The following is a 20,298-nucleotide window of genomic DNA, read 5'->3' as shown; positions in this document are numbered from 1 at the left end:
TGACAGAGTGGTAGCTGCTACAATGAATACAGGGCACACTTGTTCAGTCTTGCGTTCAATTTTGCTCAGCATGGTGTAAGTTTGGTTGCTGTTATTTTTGTTCAATACCATGTCTTAACTTTCGAGTTTAATACATCTGGGATTGACATTGGATTGATTGTAGTATACATACAATGTCCTATTAAACAGTTTTTTTCATCAGCTGTTTTAATGCACATCACCTCAGGCACACTACAATGGCATTCCGATATAAACTTACTACACCACATTACAATAATGATACTACAGTACTTGAACTAAAATACGTAACACTAATAATGTTCTCTATATGTCTACTGATCTAAAAATTAATATAATATTTAAAGCCATTGCAGTGCACAAAACAGAATAAATAACAAGCATACCAGAAAGATGACAGGTAATTTTTCATGATCTATGCCAGCATTCAGTGGAACATACCTTCCCTGTCCAAATCCACACAGTAGAGCCCTTCCTCAGTACCTAGAGCAACTCTGTCAGGTTCTGAAAGAAACATTTATGACATGGCTTCAATGCTGAATGCTAATCGTCAAAGCAATGCATTGCATTGCTACTGGCAGCACAACTCACCTATCACAGCTGCTGATAAGGCATTCTTGATAATCACAACAGTGCTATCTAAGATTTCCTTCGCCTGGAACACCTGCGGAGCATGTATTGAACAGTATCACAGGGCAATTCTGCTTGGTGCAACTGAACAAATTGTGCAGCATCACATTTATTGGCTACCAACTCAACTAAGTTATCCATTAATGTGCTTCCACAAGTGCTCGGTCTGGTAGTGGTTGCTATACGTTCTTCCAACAGCCAGGTGTAAACTCCACAGGTTATCTCTCAAAATTTTACACAACATGCATTTCAGACATTCAAGATCTTCCATGGCATTACAATGAAAGCAATGACCTGTTAGTTCTACTGTTGTGAAGCTCTGCAAATGATTACATATAAAACCTTACAAACTACAAGTAGAAAGAATTCAGCCTTCAACTGTTGTCGGGCTGCTGAAGGGTAAGCTATGCTGAAAACACTGCACAGCCACAATGCACACGACAAACAAGGTTGTGGGTAGACATCAGAACTTCTGTCAAAATGAGCATATGTTTTAAGAAGTTCTCATGTTCTTACATGGTTTCAATAAGTAGAACGTCCAACATGTCTTTTTTTATTGCTTTCAGCTTCTGGCAATGCTAAAAAATCATGTCATTGGCAACATGCATTTTTATATCTATGGTACCTAGCGAAAGTTCTAAACAGATAACGGCACATTGTTTCAGGAAAATATGAGGCTGTGGATCCACACACACTGTTGATGTTCAACGCCTGCATGTACAGTTGATATTGTAAAATTTACTTTCTTCTCCTCTCTGGAAATGTTCACTGCACTTCCATTAGTTCTTCCTCAGTGCCCGTATGCTAAAAGAATGCATTATGTGTCATCCATCCTCAAGTCAGTCAGCAGTTTTACTTGAGAGAGGCCTTCGTGCCCATGTCTATATTTCGCCTCATTAAGGTCATGCAGTGCAGCCAAAGCTATAAGCTGCATCAGCCAATCAGCAACTGAGGTTTGAGCCTTTACAAAAGGATAACTGTTTGCCGACTGATAGCCGCTAATACTTTCAGTGATCCTTCAGTTCATCCAGCATTGCGCACTATGGGATTCCAGCTGTTTGTTGCAACCTGCAGCTTTAGCTGCACTGCACGGATTTATTCAGACAGAGCACAAAGATAGAAGCCAAGTGTGCCAATTAGCGCACGTAGGATACTGACCGTCCGATGTGGCAGCTTGTTTCGGCGTAGGATACGGTGCAGTTCGTTGAGTGCGTCCACCCACTTGACCTTCTCACTCTCCTTGTCCACCATCATCAGTGTCTGGCTCTGCAGCCCCGGAGGGTCCATCATAGATGTCGACACCTGCATGTGACAGTTTGCCATCACTGTACAACGCTCCAAGCAGGACAGCCATGATGCATACAACCACTGAAGTAGCAGAGCACTATGTCAAGAAGTTGATGCCCGACATCAATGCTTGTGAGAGAGTTTAGTGGCACCTTTTGTTGTGGCACTTCTATGCCCTCCCTTTAGAAATCAGACAAGGGTGTTGAATATTTGAACACTGTGCCTTGTTCTTGAGGTGGGCATCACTACGTAGTACGCAGGTCATACAACAAAGCCCATAGGGAACCAGAATGCGAGCATCGTGTGCCAGCAAAATGTGCGTGCTGCCATGCAATTTTATGCAATTTGTTACGAAATGATAGAAGGCAACTTTAACTTTGTACTGGTGTCCATTTGAGTGCTTGTTGTGCCTGCACAGCACAGCGAGCACAGATGTTTCCTTTCTTCCTGGCTAATGCTGTTACATGTAAAAAGTCATACATTATAGCGATTAACTGAGATGTTCCTTGGTGATTACTGAAGAAAAAAGGAACTTTTTCAGCTAGCAGACGTCTGGCCGCAGCCTAAAACGACTGCATTACAGCAACTCTTCAACAACCAGGGATCAGTGTCCAGACAAAGTGCGACACTGTCAACCATGATGCACATGGGCTATACTAGTGCATTACTTTCTGTGGCAGTGAAGGGAAAGCAACAGGGGGAGGAGCTTCTGCACGGGTGTTAACGTGCCAAGTAGTTTGGCAGAGTTTGACACAGCTTTCGTTTTATTACAGCAGACACTGAATCAGCACACTATCCACGTGCAAAGGTTAAACATTTGTGAAAATGCAGAAGAGCAATGTGAGAAAATAAAAGTAAAATTAATACTGATGTGGTGTAATTTATACCTCATTTTAATGTAAGTGCTGTACCAAATAAGGTGCTTATGTTTATTACTGCCCAGCTTAAACAAATGCAAATTAGAGTTTAAAACAATTTTCAAAAATGCTGTTACTTGATTGGAGTGTGCCCATGAAGCTTTACCCTTCATTACCATGGGAAGTTGTCCACAGGTATACAACTAACCACAATTTCCTCACAGCCAATGTCATGTCTTCAAGTTGAATTAATTCATGCTACACTTGCACGAGCTACAGCCTCACTGTGCATGCAGAATTTGAAAACACATTCCTATGCTGCAAAAATGAAAAATTTCTGGCAGAAGGGTGGACCGCAAAATCTCACCCTGAATATGCAGGGAATGTCTTTCCGATTGGCATGGATGACATCTGACTCAAGGACTGAAGTCACCGAGAATTCTTCGTCCCTGTAGGCAAAAAAGACATGGATAGAGACGTAAAAAGGACTGCTTAAAACCTTGAATAAGTCATACCACATCTGCACATGCAGAAACACAGAAGTCTTTACATTAAGTAAATACAAATGAATTGATAACAAAGTAAGATTCATGCAGCTCACTAGCATCACAAAGCCACTTGGAAATAGCATGCAAGTGAACTATCTTTTTTTTAAAGAAGACCAATGTCTGTGAAGGCAGATCCCGGCGTACCTCATGTCCAGCACTTGGGACGCGGCCACCGCGGGCTGCACATTCTTGTCCTGGAGAAGGTCGTACAGGAAGAGCTTGAAGTCACAGACGGCCACAAACTGACGTTGCCAGCCTTTTTTCACGCCCCCTTGCTTGGGCACCTGAACAGGTATTCAAAATAATTAGGCAAAGTGACAGCATGTTCAAGATTTCTTTTGGACCCATTTCTCTAGTCAACATGTACTTATATCTATTCTTGGACGACTGCATAAAAGGCCTCCTACACTTGATAACTGGCTGACCAACTCAACACGGGCCAACATGATCGTGTTAATGGAGCTTACTGTAGCCCTCAGGCTCATAATACCAAATGAAGCGAACCAACCACAACCGAGAGACAATGTCATCAACCTCACAACCTCACTCTCGTTTCCAATCACCCTGAACCACAACAGCAACATCCAGTATCCCCCTAGACAGGGTCTAGGATTCACTTAGTGGTGTGTGAATATTACAAACTTTCGAATAAGCAAACACTGTCAAATTAGATTCGGTCTTCAAATTGAATAGTCACGAGAATATTCTTCTAATAGCTTTGAAATAGTATTTTAAATTTCACTCGAGAACAATCAAACACTAATTTGGAGCAGAATGGCGATAAAATTCCTCCCAGCAGGTGTAGCAGACATAAAACACAGGTTAAGTAGCAGAGCCCGCCATATGTCGATGAGGGAGCCATACTTTTCCCAGTAAACCGTCATAATTTTCACTCACCAGAGAGTCCTGTGTATGTAAACAAACTGCATAATTATTCATAATGCTTTATTTGCGCTTCATAATTCACAACACTTCATAATTTGCAGTTTAATGACAGAAGCTTGCTAACATATTGTAAATATACTAGGACGTGAACATCCTTCTATATTAATGATGAGAATGGCTGTTGATTATTTGAAAAGTATTCAAAAGGCATTCAATATTCTATTCACTTCAGACACTATTCAATTTTCGTTCTCAAAAATAACTAATTGCATGCCCCCGAATCCAATAGATGTTTCCTTCCCTTCTCTCTCTTTTTCTCTAGCGCAGAGTATGACGCTATAGTATGATCATCATCACCATGGTCAGCCTACTTGTGCCCACAGCAGGACAAATGCCTCTACCAGCAATCTGCGATTACCCCTTGCCTTGTGTCACCCTATGGCTGCAAATTTCCAAATTTCACCACACCACCAAGTCCTCTGCCATCCTTGTCCGCGTTTCTCTTCTCTAAGTACACATTCTGTTACTCTAAAAAACCACTGGCAATCTGCTCTACGTATTGCATGACAAGCCCAATACCACTTCTTAATCTTGATTCTGCTTCTTACAGTTGGTAGAATTCAAATATCTCTCTTAAATGCAACAAATTTATTTCAAATTAATGGAGCGGTTGCTTATGAGAGAATTTCTGCATTTCATACACACATACACACACACACACACACGCACACACACACAGACATATATATATATATATATATATATATATATATATCATCAGCCTATATTTATGTCCTTTATGTCCACTGCAGGACGAAGGCCTCTCCCTGCGATCTCCAATGACCCCTGTCTTGCGCTAGCTGATTCCAACTTGCCAACTATATTCCAACTATATATATATATATATATATATATATATATATATATATATATAGGAAAATGGGAGTTGACCTCAGAGTTAACGCTTCCACTAAATATTATGCTTACCACTTCTCGTTCCATTGCTCGCTGCGCAGTTCATGGCATCCTTTCAAATTTCCTTGCTTTCTTCCAAACTCACAGGTTACAGTACTGGTAGGTTGCACTGAATATATGCTCGAATGAACAAAACACTGCAACTGACAGGATATGAACAATTGACAGTGTCCTGTCCATTGTGCTGTTTGTCCTAGTCCAAATATGTATGCTTCTGATTATACAGGGTGTCCCAACTATCATGCAGCAAGATTTAAAATTATGCAAATGCCACTTAGCTGGACAGAACCAAGGTAATGTTGTTTGCCGTCGCTTGGTATTCCTCGGATTATTTTTTGCATTCTGCCTAATTGCTTAATTAGTCTTAATTAATTGATCAACTACTGAATAAAATCAAATACCAGTAGTCATAGAGGCGTTACGTAACCAAGGAGTACAGGATGCATACGTGAATATATTGGCAAATATCTACAAGGATTGCACAGCAACCTTGGTTCTCCACAAGAAAAGTAGAAAGTTACCTATCAAGAAAGGCGTCAGTCAAGGAGACACAATCTCTCCAATGCTATTCACTGCATGCTTAGAAGAAGTATTCAAGCTCTTAGACTGGGAAGGCTTAGGAGTGAGGATCAACGGCGCATATCTCAACAACCTTCGGTTTGCAGATGACATTGTCCTATTCAGCAACAATGGGGACAAATTACAACAAATGATTGAGGACCTTAAACGAGAAAGTGTAAGAGTGGGGTTGAAAATTATTATGCAGAAGACAAATACAGTGAAAGCTCGTTAATTCGCACCTCATTAATTCAAACTTTCGGGTTAATTCGAACTGATGGTCATGGTCCGGCCACAATTATAGGCGTCTATGGGTTAACCAACTCGTTAGTTCACGCGCACATCGGCTCCTCTATCGATAATTCGAACTGCGCGCCGCTGCGTGGTGGTATTGTATACTGCCGCCGCAAGCTTTCAAGGCTCAACGATAGATGGCGCGAGCGCAGCGGCGTCACTGTCGTCATTGCACTCGCTCTTCGCATCGTGTGGTGGTTCGTGCCGGACGTGTCTGCGTAGTCTCCGTGTCCTTTGTGTGCCGCACATTCAGTCGCTAGGCCTCGTGTACGTCAGAGCTACGAAGTCGTTCGGTGCCGTGTCGCTACGATGTGACGCTGCTCACGGCCTTGCATATGTTGGTGCGGGCCTGGGATCAGGTCACGGCAACAACTGTTGCCAATTGCTTCCGCCACAGTGGCTTTTGTGTGACCAATGAGGGCACAGCTTGCGAGCCCGGCGAGCGCGAGGCCGTGGTCATTCCTGCCGGATTGCGGGATGCGCTGGAGGACGAGACCTTCGACGACTACGTCGATGCAGATCGCTGTGCAGCGGTCTGCGGCACAATCACCGACGATGATATCATTGTGCAGGTGACTGGTGGAGAAGCGCCCGTCGTCGATGTAGGTGCGGATGACGAAGAGGATGATGCACCCACGCGGCCCTCAGCTTTGGAACTAATGGAGGCTATGCGTGTCGCGCGTCTATTCTTCAGCTTCAAGGAAGACGCAGAGGATGCTTTCTGCCACGTTCGCGCGTTGGAAAACAAGGCTATGGCGATCGCATTCAAAGAAGAGAAACAGACAGTGGTCACGGATTATTTTCGCAAGTAAATATTTTGAGTGATTTTCCAACAACCCGGTCTCAATTCCTGCTGTTTTTTCAATGAATTTCGTTAGTTAGAATTTCGGTTTAATTCGAACTCATTGGGCGTCCCCGCAAAATTCGAATTAACGAGCTTTTACTGTATAATGTTCAATAGCCTGGCAAGGAAACAAGAATTCAGGATCGCCAGTCAGCTTCTAGAGTCTGTAAAGGAGTACATTTATCTAGGTCAGTTACTCACAGGGGACCCTGATCATGAGAAAGAAATTTACAGAAGAATAAAACTGGGTTGGAGTGCATACGGCAGGCATTGCCAAATCCTGACTGGGAGCTCACCACTGTCGCTGAAAAGAAAAGTGTACAATCATTGCATTCTACCGGTGCTAACATATGGGGCAGAAACTTGGAGGTTAACAAGGAAGCTCGAGATCAAGTCAAGGACTGCACAAAGAGCGATGGAGCAAAAAATGTTAGGCCTAACGTTAAGAGACAGGAAGAGAGCGGTGTGGATCAGAGAGCAAACGGGGATAGCCGATATTCTAGTTGACGTTAAGCGGAAAAAGTGGAGCTGGGAAGGCCATGTAATGCGTAGGATGCATAACCGGTGGACCATTAGAGTTACAGAATAGATACCAAAAGAAGGGAAGCGCAGTCGAGGACGGCAGGAAACTAGGTGGGCTGATGAAGTTAGGCAATTTGCAGACGCAAGTTGGAATCAGCTAGCGCAAGACAGGAGTAATTGGAGATCGCAGAGAGGCCTTTGTCCTGTAGTGGACATAAATATAGGCTGATGATGATGAATTAATCAACTTCTCAAATATAATTAGGTGCAAAGTGTGAATGAGAAAATTGTAGAGCAGCATAAAAACTCCCGATATAACTCTCAAGTTCATTCATGCCAGATCAAGATGCAGTACAATATCCAGCACTGGGTGTTGCAAAAATACTTGTAAAATGAATTTGCATTTTTGCACTTACCTTCACATAACCCTCGTAAGCCGTGCCAACACCTCGCGTAGGATCAATCCCTACTGGCCTCTTGGCTGAAAACCAGGTGACACTCATGTACATTCAATATATCCCAAAGACACTAGCTTACTGCACTGTTTTCTTTTTTCTCTTTTTTTTTCTCTTTTTTTTTTTTCATTCTCGACTAGCCTCATAGCAAACAGCAATAGAAACGCTAAGGAATGTCTGCAATTGAGCACCTGTGGTCTACTGAAGATAAAGGCTCCCTGAAGCAGTGTTGGACAAACAGTGTTGGCTTGACGATGGCATTGGCCGCCCGAAGTGCCGGGGACGACACCTATGACATATTTTCGGTTTCCGCCAGCAAAAGTATTGCCTTCGAGATCCGTATTTGCCATTCAAAGATGGGGTCTATGACGCGTTGTGGCCCTAAAATTAGTTTTGCCGCATAAATATTCCTTATAAAGTCCAAGGGCAATAACGCCGTCGCCGCGCGCCGTATGGTGTATGTGCGAATGAAAGCGTGCGAGGGGAGCCGACGACCACGTCTAAATCTAGCACGCGCACAAGGAAGAAAAACAGGCAAGGAGCGCGCCTTCTTCCGTTGCGCTCGAGGCACCGGCGAGGCAGCGAGGGGGACGGAGGGATAGCGAGCGGCGTTCCACTCTAGCATCAACTGAGTACTGCATGGCGGCGTGCGGGCCGTATCTCGAAAGCGATCTTTGTTGGGGGCAGAGTCTAGGCAGTGTAGGTGCGTCGGCGGCTCGTAGCTTTGTGCGTGCTCTGTGTTCTCGGCACTCAGTTTGCGTTGAAGCGATAGACAACAGCACGAAGGTCACTTCGCTCGCTGCTGCAGCGGCGCTTCCTCACGCCAGCGTTTGACAAAGCGTGTCCGCGCTCATCAAGTGTGATGTGTTCATGTTTGCCTGTGGGCACTGACACCATGCTTGTTAATATAGTTAATAAACCAATGTTTACAAGTTTATACACACGATAAAACTACTAACCTTACATTGTATAGCTGTCTACTAATTCGCTATCGCAATCGATGCTTCTGCTTTCGTGCAAAACTACGACTTTTTTTCACACGTAAGAATTAAAATAGTACTGTGTGCAGTTCAACACTACGCTCATTTCTCAATTTTTCCTATTTCTCGGCTCTTGCATTTCCCAGCTCTTACGGTTTTTTGTTTTGTTTTGTTTTGTTTTACGGTGCCGAGAAAAACGTATCAGTGGGGCTCTACTGATTGTAAATTGTGTGAAGGGGAGCGCTAGAATTGCACGGAAGGAAAGAAGAGCACATGCGCAGGAAAGACAGTGCTCCCCTTCATACAAAAGTTGCACCTACTAGCCCAGCAATTTACTATTTAAAAAAACAGTTAAGTTTATGCTCTGAATTTGAGTGGTAAGTGCTGCAACTGACATATGCAAACATATATTTTGCTAAACAATTAACTCAATGTCTAAACAATTACATTTCAACCAAACTTAACACACAATGTACAGCCTTTGTCATAAGAAAAAGATGCCACATGTATGACCACAGCTAACTCTGGGATGTCTGGTTGGTCTCCTGTTACACATGCATAGTAGGAAAATTCTGGAAAGGGAGTCGAACCGTCATCCCTTGCCAAGAAGCTTTCAAGCACAAAGGGTTAGTTCCAGACAGCCACAACTGAGTTACTTGTGCTCCTTGTGGCTTTGTTTCGTTTGACAAAGACTGTGCAAGAGAGGACAGGACATGACTAAGCATGCTGTTACAATGCAATTTTAACACATTATCTTACTTTGGTCCATGGGCACAGGACACACTGCAGGCACCTTGTCTTGACAGGTGACGTGGCAGGCAAAGCCACACACTGCACAATGTCAAAGAAAAGAAAAAGTGGGTTTTTTTCCCTTTATTTTATTTGCTTGGAAAATATATGTGTGAAAGGTAGATGCCACTTTTTCGAGGAAGTTGCTCACTTTTGCGAGGAAGTTGTTCTGGCACGCTTTTACAAAAGAGCATGCACTTCCTCATCTTAGCAATGTACAGCCTCCCGCATTTTCAGCTATTTCACGCGAGAACACTATAATATGGTCGTACGTAGTCCAGAAGGGAACATCGCATCAGACGACTCTTGCACGGGAGAGTGCTTAGTGCACTTAAAAGAGTACTTCTGCAGGTCTCCCTGATTATCGCCGCTTAAAGGCGCTAAAATGACGCGTGATGGACGCTCGCGCGATATAGCTAAAAATGCAGGAGGCTGTACATTGTACATTGTGTTTGCATTTCAGCAGCCCTTACAAGAATGACTCGCACAGATGTGGCCAGTATCAAGGGTAAACATTCGACAGATATCATCTGCCTGGTTGGGAACAACTGTATTAAAGAGAAGGAAAACTCCAACCAAAATTTATTTTAAAAATAACCCGACGTTTCGGAGCCTGACCGGCTCCATCTTTCGTGGTGAGATGGCGTGAGGCATAGCAGTGCTTATATGCATTTCTGGCGCTTTGACAGGCACGCGCTGGCACTTTTCGTAGACCTTGTAAATGGCAGGAAGAGTTCCTGACGAACAATTCGCGTTGCCTGGCATCTTCTGGATGAGCCAGGATTTCACAAAGGAGCCACTGCCGGTAACAACTACTGGCCTTCAAGGGGCCCTAAACCACCCCTCAGGCTTGGTGAAATAACATAGTCCGCGGGTAGCATACGCTGCTGTGAACATCTCAGCCAAGTTTTGCTGTCGTAGGCGGTGCGTGGAGCTCGCAAGCAGAGCGCGAAGTCACCTTTCTCTCAAACGCTCTCGTTTCAACAGAAGCCATGATCCTCACTCTCTTTGTGTGCTTTATTACGTAATAAAGCACATTCCAATACGCGGCTGCTATTGGTCGCTGCGGTCGGCTACACCGCAGCTGCCACGGGGTGCCGCCATGAGTCCACTGGCTGCTCGCTGTGGACAACCGCGTTTGGCTTACGTTTAGTGCCTCGTAGGCACCAAAATCAGAAGTCGTGGTGTATATACGTTGACTCGCTGTGGACAACCGCGTTTGGCTTACGTTTAGTGCCTCGTAGGCACCAAAATCAGAAGTCGTGGTGTATATACGTTGACTCGCTGTGGACAATCGCGTTTGGCTTACGTTTAGTGCCTCGTAGGCACCAAAATCAGAAGTCGTGGTGTATATACGTTGACTCGCTGTGGACAATCGCGTTTGGCTTACGTTTAGTGCCTCGTAGGCACCAAAATCAGAAGTCGTGGTGTATATACGTTGACTCGCTGTGGACAATCGCGTTTGGCTTACGTTTAGTGCCTCGTAGGCACCAAAATCAGAAGTCGTGGTGTATATACGTTGACTCGCTGTGGACAATCGCGTTTGGCTTACGTTTAGTGCCTCGTAGGCACCAAAATCAGAAGTCGTGGTGTATATACGTTGACTCGCTGTGGACAATCGCGTTTGGCTTACGTTTAGTGCCTCGTAGGCACCAAAATCAGAAGTCGTGGTGTATATACGTTGACTCGCTGTGGACAATCCGCGTTTGGCTTACGTTTAGTGCCTCGTAGGCACCAAAATCAGAAGTCGTGGTGTATATACGTTGACTCGCTGTGGACAATCGCGTTTGGCTTACGTTTAGTGCCTCGTAGGCACCAAAATCAGAAGTCGTGGTGTATATACGTTGACTCGCTGTGGACAACCGCGTTTGGCTTACGTTTAGTGCCTCGTAGGCACCAAAATCAGAAGTCGTGGTGTATATACGTTGACTCGCTGTGGACAATCCGCGTTTGGCTTACGTTTAGTGCCTCGTAGGCACCAAAATCAGAAGTCGTGGTGTATATACGTTGACTCGCTGTGGACAACCGCGTTTGGCTTACGTTTAGTGCCTCGTAGGCACCAAAATCAGAAGTCGTGGTGTATATACGTTGACTCGCTGTGGACAACCGCGTTTGGCTTACGTTTAGTGCCTCGTAGGCACCAAAATCAGAAGTCGTGGTGTATATACGTTGACTCGCTGTGGACAACCGCGTTTGGCTTACGTTTAGTGCCTCGTAGGCACCAAAATCAGAAGTCGTGGTGTATATACGTTGACTCGCTGTGGACAACCGCGTTTGGCTTACGTTTAGTGCCTCGTAGGCACCAAAATCAGAAGTCGTGGTGTATATACGTTGACTCGCTGTGGACAATCGCGTTTGGCTTACGTTTAGTGCCTCGTAGGCACCAAAATCAGAAGTCGTGGTGTATATACGTTGACTCGCTGTGGACAATCGCGTTTGGCTTACGTTTAGTGCCTCGTAGGCACCAAAATCAGAAGTCGTGGTGTATATACGTTGACTCGCTGTGGACAATCCGCGTTTGGCTTACGTTTAGTGCCTCGTAGGCACCAAAATCAGAAGTCGTGGTGTATATACGTTGACTCGCTGTGGACAATCGCGTTTGGCTTACGTTTAGTGCCTCGTAGGCACCAAAATCAGAAGTCGTGGTGTATATACGTTGACTCGCTGTGGACAATCGCGTTTGGCTTACGTTTAGTGCCTCGTAGGCACCAAAATCAGAAGTCGTGGTGTATATACGTTGACTCGCTGTGGACAACCGCGTTTGGCTTACGTTTAGTGCCTCGTAGGCACCAAAATCAGAAGTCGTGGTGTATATACGTTGACTCGCTGTGGACAACCGCGTTTGGCTTACGTTTAGTGCCTCGTAGGCACCAAAATCAGAAGTCGTGGTGTATATACGTTGACTCGCTGTGGACAACCGCGTTTGGCTTACGTTTAGTGCCTCGTAGGCACCAAAATCAGAAGTCGTGGTGTATATACGTTGACTCGCTGTGGACAATCGCGTTTGGCTTACGTTTAGTGCCTCGTAGGCACCAAAATCAGAAGTCGTGGTGTATATACGTTGACTCGCTGTGGACAATCGCGTTTGGCTTACGTTTAGTGCCTCGTAGGCACCAAAATCAGAAGTCGTGGTGTATATACGTTGACTCGCTGTGGACAACCGCGTTTGGCTTACGTTTAGTGCCTCGTAGGCACCAAAATCAGAAGTCGTGGTGTATATACGTTGACTCGCTGTGGACAACCGCGTTTGGCTTACGTTTAGTGCCTCGTAGGCACCAAAATCAGAAGTCGTGGTGTATATACGTTGACTCGCTGTGGACAATCGCGTTTGGCTTACGTTTAGTGCCTCGTAGGCACCAAAATCAGAAGTCGTGGTGTATATACGTTGACTCGCTGTGGACAATCGCGTTTGGCTTACGTTTAGTGCCTCGTAGGCACCAAAATCAGAAGTCGTGGTGTATATACGTTGACTCGCTGTGGACAATCGCGTTTGGCTTACGTTTAGTGCCTCGTAGGCACCAAAATCAGAAGTCGTGGTGTATATACGTTGACTCGCTGTGGACAACCGCGTTTGGCTTACGTTTAGTGCCTCGTAGGCACCAAAATCAGAAGTCGTGGTGTATATACGTTGACTCGCTGTGGACAACCGCGTTTGGCTTACGTTTAGTGCCTCGTAGGCACCAAAATCAGAAGTCGTGGTGTATATACGTTGACTCGCTGTGGACAATCGCGTTTGGCTTACGTTTAGTGCCTCGTAGGCACCAAAATCAGAAGTCGTGGTGTATATACGTTGACTCGCTGTGGACAACCGCGTTTGGCTTACGTTTAGTGCCTCGTAGGCACCAAAATCAGAAGTCGTGGTGTATATACGTTGACTCGCTGTGGACAACCGCGTTTGGCTTACGTTTAGTGCCTCGTAGGCACCAAAATCAGAAGTCGTGGTGTATATACGTTGACTCGCTGTGGACAATCGCGTTTGGCTTACGTTTAGTGCCTCGTAGGCACCAAAATCAGAAGTCGTGGTGTATATACGTTGACTCGCTGTGGACAATCCGCGTTTGGCTTACGTTTAGTGCCTCGTAGGCACCAAAATCAGAAGTCGTGGTGTATATACGTTGACTCGCTGTGGACAATCGCGTTTGGCTTACGTTTAGTGCCTCGTAGGCACCAAAATCAGAAGTCGTGGTGTATATACGTTGACTCGCTGTGGACAATCGCGTTTGGCTTACGTTTAGTGCCTCGTAGGCACCAAAATCAGAAGTCGTGGTGTATATACGTTGACTCGCTGTGGACAACCGCGTTTGGCTTACGTTTAGTGCCTCGTAGGCACCAAAATCAGAAGTCGTGGTGTATATACGTTGACTCGCTGTGGACAATCGCGTTTGGCTTACGTTTAGTGCCTCGTAGGCACCAAAATCAGAAGTCGTGGTGTATATACGTTGACTCGCTGTGGACAATCGCGTTTGGCTTACGTTTAGTGCCTCGTAGGCACCAAAATCAGAAGTCGTGGTGTATATACGTTGACTCGCTGTGGACAATCGCGTTTGGCTTACGTTTAGTGCCTCGTAGGCACCAAAATCAGAAGTCGTGGTGTATATACGTTGACTCGCTGTGGACAATCGCGTTTGGCTTACGTTTAGTGCCTCGTAGGCACCAAAATCAGAAGTCGTGGTGTATATACGTTGACTCGCTGTGGACAATCGCGTTTGGCTTACGTTTAGTGCCTCGTAGGCACCAAAATCAGAAGTCGTGGTGTATATACGTTGACTCGCTGTGGACAATCGCGTTTGGCTTACGTTTAGTGCCTCGTAGGCACCAAAATCAGAAGTCGTGGTGTATATACGTTGACTCGCTGTGGACAATCGCGTTTGGCTTACGTTTAGTGCCTCGTAGGCACCAAAATCAGAAGTCGTGGTGTATATACGTTGACTCGCTGTGGACAATCGCGTTTGGCTTACGTTTAGTGCCTCGTAGGCACCAAAATCAGAAGTCGTGGTGTATATACGTTGACTCGCTGTGGACAATCGCGTTTGGCTTACGTTTAGTGCCTCGTAGGCACCAAAATCAGAAGTCGTGGTGTATATACGTTGACTCGCTGTGGACAATCGCGTTTGGCTTACGTTTAGTGCCTCGTAGGCACCAAAATCAGAAGTCGTGGTGTATATACGTTGACTCGCTGTGGACAATCGCGTTTGGCTTACGTTTAGTGCCTCGTAGGCACCAAAATCAGAAGTCGTGGTGTATATACGTTGACTCGCTGTGGACAATCGCGTTTGGCTTACGTTTAGTGCCTCGTAGGCACCAAAATCAGAAGTCGTGGTGTATATACGTTGACTCGCTGTGGACAATCGCGTTTGGCTTACGTTTAGTGCCTCGTAGGCACCAAAATCAGAAGTCGTGGTGTATATACGTTGACTCGCTGTGGACAATCGCGTTTGGCTTACGTTTAGTGCCTCGTAGGCACCAAAATCAGAAGTCGTGGTGTATATACGTTGACTCGCTGTGGACAATCGCGTTTGGCTTACGTTTAGTGCCTCGTAGGCACCAAAATCAGAAGTCGTGGTGTATATACGTTGACTCGCTGTGGACAATCGCGTTTGGCTTACGTTTAGTGCCTCGTAGGCACCAAAATCAGAAGTCGTGGTGTATATACGTTGACTCGCTGTGGACAATCGCGTTTGGCTTACGTTTAGTGCCTCGTAGGCACCAAAATCAGAAGTCGTGGTGTATATACGTTGACTCGCTGTGGACAATCGCGTTTGGCTTACGTTTAGTGCCTCGTAGGCACCAAAATCAGAAGTCGTGGTGTATATACGTTGACTCGCTGTGGACAATCGCGTTTGGCTTACGTTTAGTGCCTCGTAGGCACCAAAATCAGAAGTCGTGGTGTATATACGTTGACTCGCTGTGGACAACCGCGTTTGGCTTACGTTTAGTGCCTCGTAGGCACCAAAATCAGAAGTCGTGGTGTATATACGTTGACTCGCTGTGGACAATCGCGTTTGGCTTACGTTTAGTGCGTCGTAAGCACCAAAATCGAAAGTCGTGGTGTATATACGTTGACTCACTGTGGACAATCGCGTTTGGCTTACGTTTAGTGCGTCGTAAGCACCAAAATCGAAAGTCGTGGTGTATATACGTTGACTCACTGTGGACAATCGCGTTTGGCTTACGTTTAGTGCGTCGTAAGCACCAAAATCGAAAGTCGTGGTGTATATACGTTGACTCACTGTGGACAATCGCGTTTGGCTTACGTTTAGTGCGTCGTAAGCACCAAAATCGAAAGTCGTGGTGTATATACGTTGACTCACTGTGGACAATCGCGTTTGGCTTACGTTTAGTGCGTCGTAAGCACCAAAATCGAAAGTCGTGGTGTATATACGTTGACTCACTGTGGACAATCGCGTTTGGCTTACGTTTAGTGCGTCGTAAGCACCAAAATCGAAAGTCGTGGTGTATATACGTTGACTCACTGTGGACAATCGCGTTTGGCTTACGTTTAGTGCCTCGTAGGCACCAAAATCAGAAGTCGTGGTGTATATACGTTGACTCGCTGTGGACAATCGCGTTTGGCTTACGTTTAGTGCGTCGTAAGCACCAAAATCGAAAGTCGTGGTGTATATACGTTGACTCACTGTGGACAATCGCGTTTGGCTTACGTTTAGTGCGTCGTAAGCACCAAAATCGAAAGTCGTGGTGTATATACGTTGACTCACTGTGGACAATCGCGTTTGGCTTACGTTTAGTGCGTCGTAAGCACCAAAATCGAAAGTCGTGGTGTATATACGTTGACTCCTGTGGACAATCACGTTTGGCTTACGTTTAGTGCGTCGTAAGCACCAAAATCGAAAGTCGTGGTGTATATACGTTGACTCACTGTGGACAATCGCGTTTGGCTTACGTTTAGTGCGTCGTAAGCACCAGAATCGGAAGTCGTGGCGTCTACGTTAACATCCACTATAAAATTTGAACTGCGCACCACGGTGACATTTCGAAGGCGGAGCGTTGTGACCCACCCCACTCCGCCGTAGCCTTCGCAGTGCAAGGCAGTGAAGGAGGAAGGGGAGCACAGCGGAGGCTGTGTTAGATTGCCAATAACTCCGCTTCTGCTGAATGCATTGAAGTACTTTTTGTGGCAAAGTATTTCTGAAATAGCCTATTTTCACTTGAAATGTCTTTCTCCACTTCGAGAAAAAGTGGTTCAGGGCCTCTTTAAAAGGTCATAAGATTGTGGAAAAAATTAATTAAAAAATAACAGCAATTTTGACCAAGTCAGCAATTACTCAATTTTTTAAACATTTCTGGTTGAAATGAATTTCTAGTGATGCAAATTGTTAGCGCCATCCCCACAGACTTGAATCATTGAGGTTCTACTGAAATGACAACCTGCGATTTAATAAATTTGCCATAAAGCAGACATAGTATAAGCTGTTGCATGTAGTTTTCACATGCCAGCATTGGCATAATGAAGTTTTGATACAGGTTGGTTCTTTTAGCGAAGTGACAAAATGGTATGGGGAAACTGCAACAATAGAAAAACAATAGAAAGTAGGAGTGAAAACGGGAATCATTCGGGGAACTGATCGAAAATGGCAACAATAGAGAAACAACAGAAAACATAAGAGAGTGCAATGCTGGCCTTGTTAGTGATGCATGGTTAGATGTAAAGCGTGGAGACGCAGGACAAACAGGAGAACAGACACACATAGCAATGTGTGCATCTGATTTCCTGTACATCTTGCATCTACATGCTGTACAGTGTGGCTCACCGTAAAAGGGAACACCACGCTGGTAATAAATTCAATATAACTCAGATACTTCTGCAAGTTTAACTGCGAGTCGGCCTAGTTGGAACAGATTCATTTTCTTAAATTCTTCAAGTTTACTGAGAGAGAGAGAAAAATGACTGACTGGACACAATCAGCTGACATTTATGCATTAAAACTTGTCTGCCTGCCTTCAGGCCACATTTCAGCCATAATTGACAGCCGAATATTAACTGAATGTTCTCTTCAAAAGTGGACCATACAGTACATCTAAAGATGTATAAGAAGAGAGACATGAGGAAAAAACAATATGAAGAATGCAACGATATGGGAACAACAGAATAGAGTCAGCAATAGAAAAGAGTAACTGTTCTGCTTACCTTCACAGACAGCCCCCTGACGAATGAGTCCAACCATAAGGGAAGTACAGTGGTTGCATTTTAGAGGGGCTACAAAGGTCCGTACTAGAAACTGGTGGGCCTTGGGCTATCCAGGACAGAAGGAAGGAGAAGACCACAAGAGCACTTTCAACACAATACTCTCTATGCTAGCCTTTATTTGGAAAGCACTGCAAAACAAGCAAATTTTTAAGATATTTTTTATTTGTAATTTTCTTTGCACGATGAACTAGTAAATAAACAATGCGAGACATGATTGACAGACAATACAGAAATAAACCCAAGAGTGTCTACTCAATATCTCAGTTTTTTTTAATTAGATACTAAATTGGCTCTACCTACATCTACTGCAACATGTGGCCAATATATGACAGAAAGAGCTCCAAGTAATTCTCTTGAAGCTTTCTGTGAATAAGGGATCATAAAACCATCTTTTGTACTGGTTCATTAAAAAAAATTTATAATCATGCTGTGTGCTGTACTTAATTCACTGTTACAGTGGACCAAAGCAAAAGTTCTGACTTGTTTTAGATATATTCTACAGATAATGGCCGTGTGTGCTGTAGTGCACTTTAAATGGCAGCTTTTTCAGCGATAAATAATGCCCGATTTCAATGATATTCTAATTTTAGACAAGGTATAATCTCGTAGTGAACACAGACCTAAAAAGAAGCTATCCACATTAGAAATTTCGGATACTACAAAGCCCACAACAGATATTGAGCAGATCATCTGAGGCAAAAACCTTGCTGCTGCTTATACATGCATTTCTACACATAAAGATGAGAATTGGCAACTGAAGCACGCAGAATCACTCGGCCCAATGAAACCTACCTTTGGCGTAAGAACGGTTATCTGAGAGCGAATGTCAGCAATGGGGGATGAAATTTTGATTCCTCTGTGCTCCTGCAAGAAAATGCGTCCAACGTAGAGTCACTTGGCAGAAAAGTTGAGTAGGTATACAATGCACAACAGAAAAGAAGAAAACACAGCACATGAGATTTGTTGCAGATTGGGAGTCTGATCCTAAAACAGCACACAGTACAGGCTGTGGTTGTGCACATGCGTGCACAACCATGTAATTGGCAGTGGTTAACAAAAATCAAAACAGTCAGTGTGTGCAACTGATTGACTGTGTATACACTTCAGTGGCATTTGAAGTGGTGCAGGTCGGCAAGGAGGAGGGCAGCTAGGTGGACAATACAGAGGGGTAGCGCAAGAACAAATGGTGATGTATAATAAGAAACTTGTTTCATTCAATTTTTATTCATTTCGTATTAGCTATTGTGAGGAAATGAGAAATGAACAAATAAAATCATTGTTAAAACTTCCCACTGGTCTAAAGGCAACACACGTAACACCAGACTAGTTTTTAGAAGTGCTACTAAAGTTTAAAAATGTTACTATGGAAGAAGACCCCCCAGCCCCCTTCCTCATATTCAAAAAGAAGCTACTATTTGAACATATTGTAGACCATTATTGCGGCCCAAAGAGGATTATGAACAGGGAACAGGGATAAAGGGTCATCACCCAAATACAAATGTTTCTTCATATACCTGCATATGTAACACCACATAAATGGTTTTCAGGAGCACTCCTAAAGCTGCTAAGGATGACTATGACTATGGCTACATCTCCATGAGGAAACGGTTACTGGTTTGGCACGGAACAGCTCAAGCATATAAGGTGACAACAGGTGCTCAATAGTTTGCACGATTGTTTGAATAACTAAATTCCTAAATTGACACACCCTACTAGCAGACTGTTACAACTCAGTAATTGGGTTTTGAGCGAGAATAGTGATAGACAGTGGGCATGTACTGGCAATTACAGCCACCTCAGCCGAGACGCTTGCGCTTCAGAAGTCAGCCATGCCAGTTGTGTTCAACGGCCTAAAAGTTGTTTCAGGGGCTCTGCGAAATCAACATTTGTGGTGACGAGCCCAATTTGGATGTTAGGTCAACTTGTTACTAAAATTAGATAAATTAGATAAATACGGGGAGTGGAAAAGACCATGTCCACGAGGAGAGATATCAATGAGTTCAGCTGCATGACTTACTGTAACCATAACACTGCGGCCACTAATGAATGCCACCACCTTTTCAGTGAGCAGTAATCTCGGCTGTAAACGGCTTGCAAACTCTTTGTCACGCGCCATGGTTCACCGCATGTTTGGTGCTTATCCAAGCAGAGTACAACACTCTTCATTGCAGAAATTATTCGTGGAGCACAATGTGTGTGCTTTTGACCATAGGTCGGCAAACTCACTCATGAGTAGACTCACTCAGACTTGGACTGATCCGTGAGTCTGAGTTTAAGTGAGCCTGGTTGAGTAGAATTTTGGTGAGTATAAGTCCGAGTGAGCCCTAAGCAAAAAATATAATCTGAGTAAGTATGTGGGAGTTGCGTTTATTTTGTCAACCTATGCTGTTGAAGTCTTTTAGGTCTTTAGCCAGGAGAAGACTAGACGTAACGTAGAGATGCGCAAGAAA

The 20,298-nt window shown here is 44.5% G+C and overlaps 1 protein-coding gene across 5 annotated transcripts in view; it reads right to left on the bottom strand.

Annotated features, from left to right (window-relative positions):
* Positions 1-20,298, bottom strand: part of LOC119457481 (serine/threonine-protein kinase MRCK alpha) — a 222,498-nt gene that overhangs the window by 44,583 nt on the left and 157,617 nt on the right. For all 5 annotated transcript variants that reach the window (XM_037719064.2, XM_049670117.1, XM_049670119.1 and 2 more), the window contains exons 24-32: positions 18,641-18,712; positions 17,789-17,894; positions 9,613-9,684; positions 7,835-7,899; positions 3,485-3,624; positions 3,160-3,241; positions 1,807-1,950; positions 610-682; positions 460-522 (exon numbers count right to left, since the gene is read on the bottom strand). In XM_037719064.2, coding sequence (XP_037574992.1) covers positions 460-522; positions 610-682; positions 1,807-1,950; positions 3,160-3,241; positions 3,485-3,624; positions 7,835-7,899; positions 9,613-9,684; positions 17,789-17,894; positions 18,641-18,712 — 817 coding nt within the window. The remainder of the gene's footprint in view (positions 1-459; positions 523-609; positions 683-1,806; positions 1,951-3,159; positions 3,242-3,484; positions 3,625-7,834; positions 7,900-9,612; positions 9,685-17,788; positions 17,895-18,640; positions 18,713-20,298) is intronic.

This window comes from Dermacentor silvarum, chromosome 7, assembly GCF_013339745.2.
Source record: "Dermacentor silvarum isolate Dsil-2018 chromosome 7, BIME_Dsil_1.4, whole genome shotgun sequence".
NCBI lineage: Eukaryota > Metazoa > Arthropoda > Arachnida > Ixodida > Ixodidae > Dermacentor > Dermacentor silvarum.
Note: the sequence above shows the minus strand (reverse complement) of the source record. Positions and strands in the feature narration are given on the sequence as shown.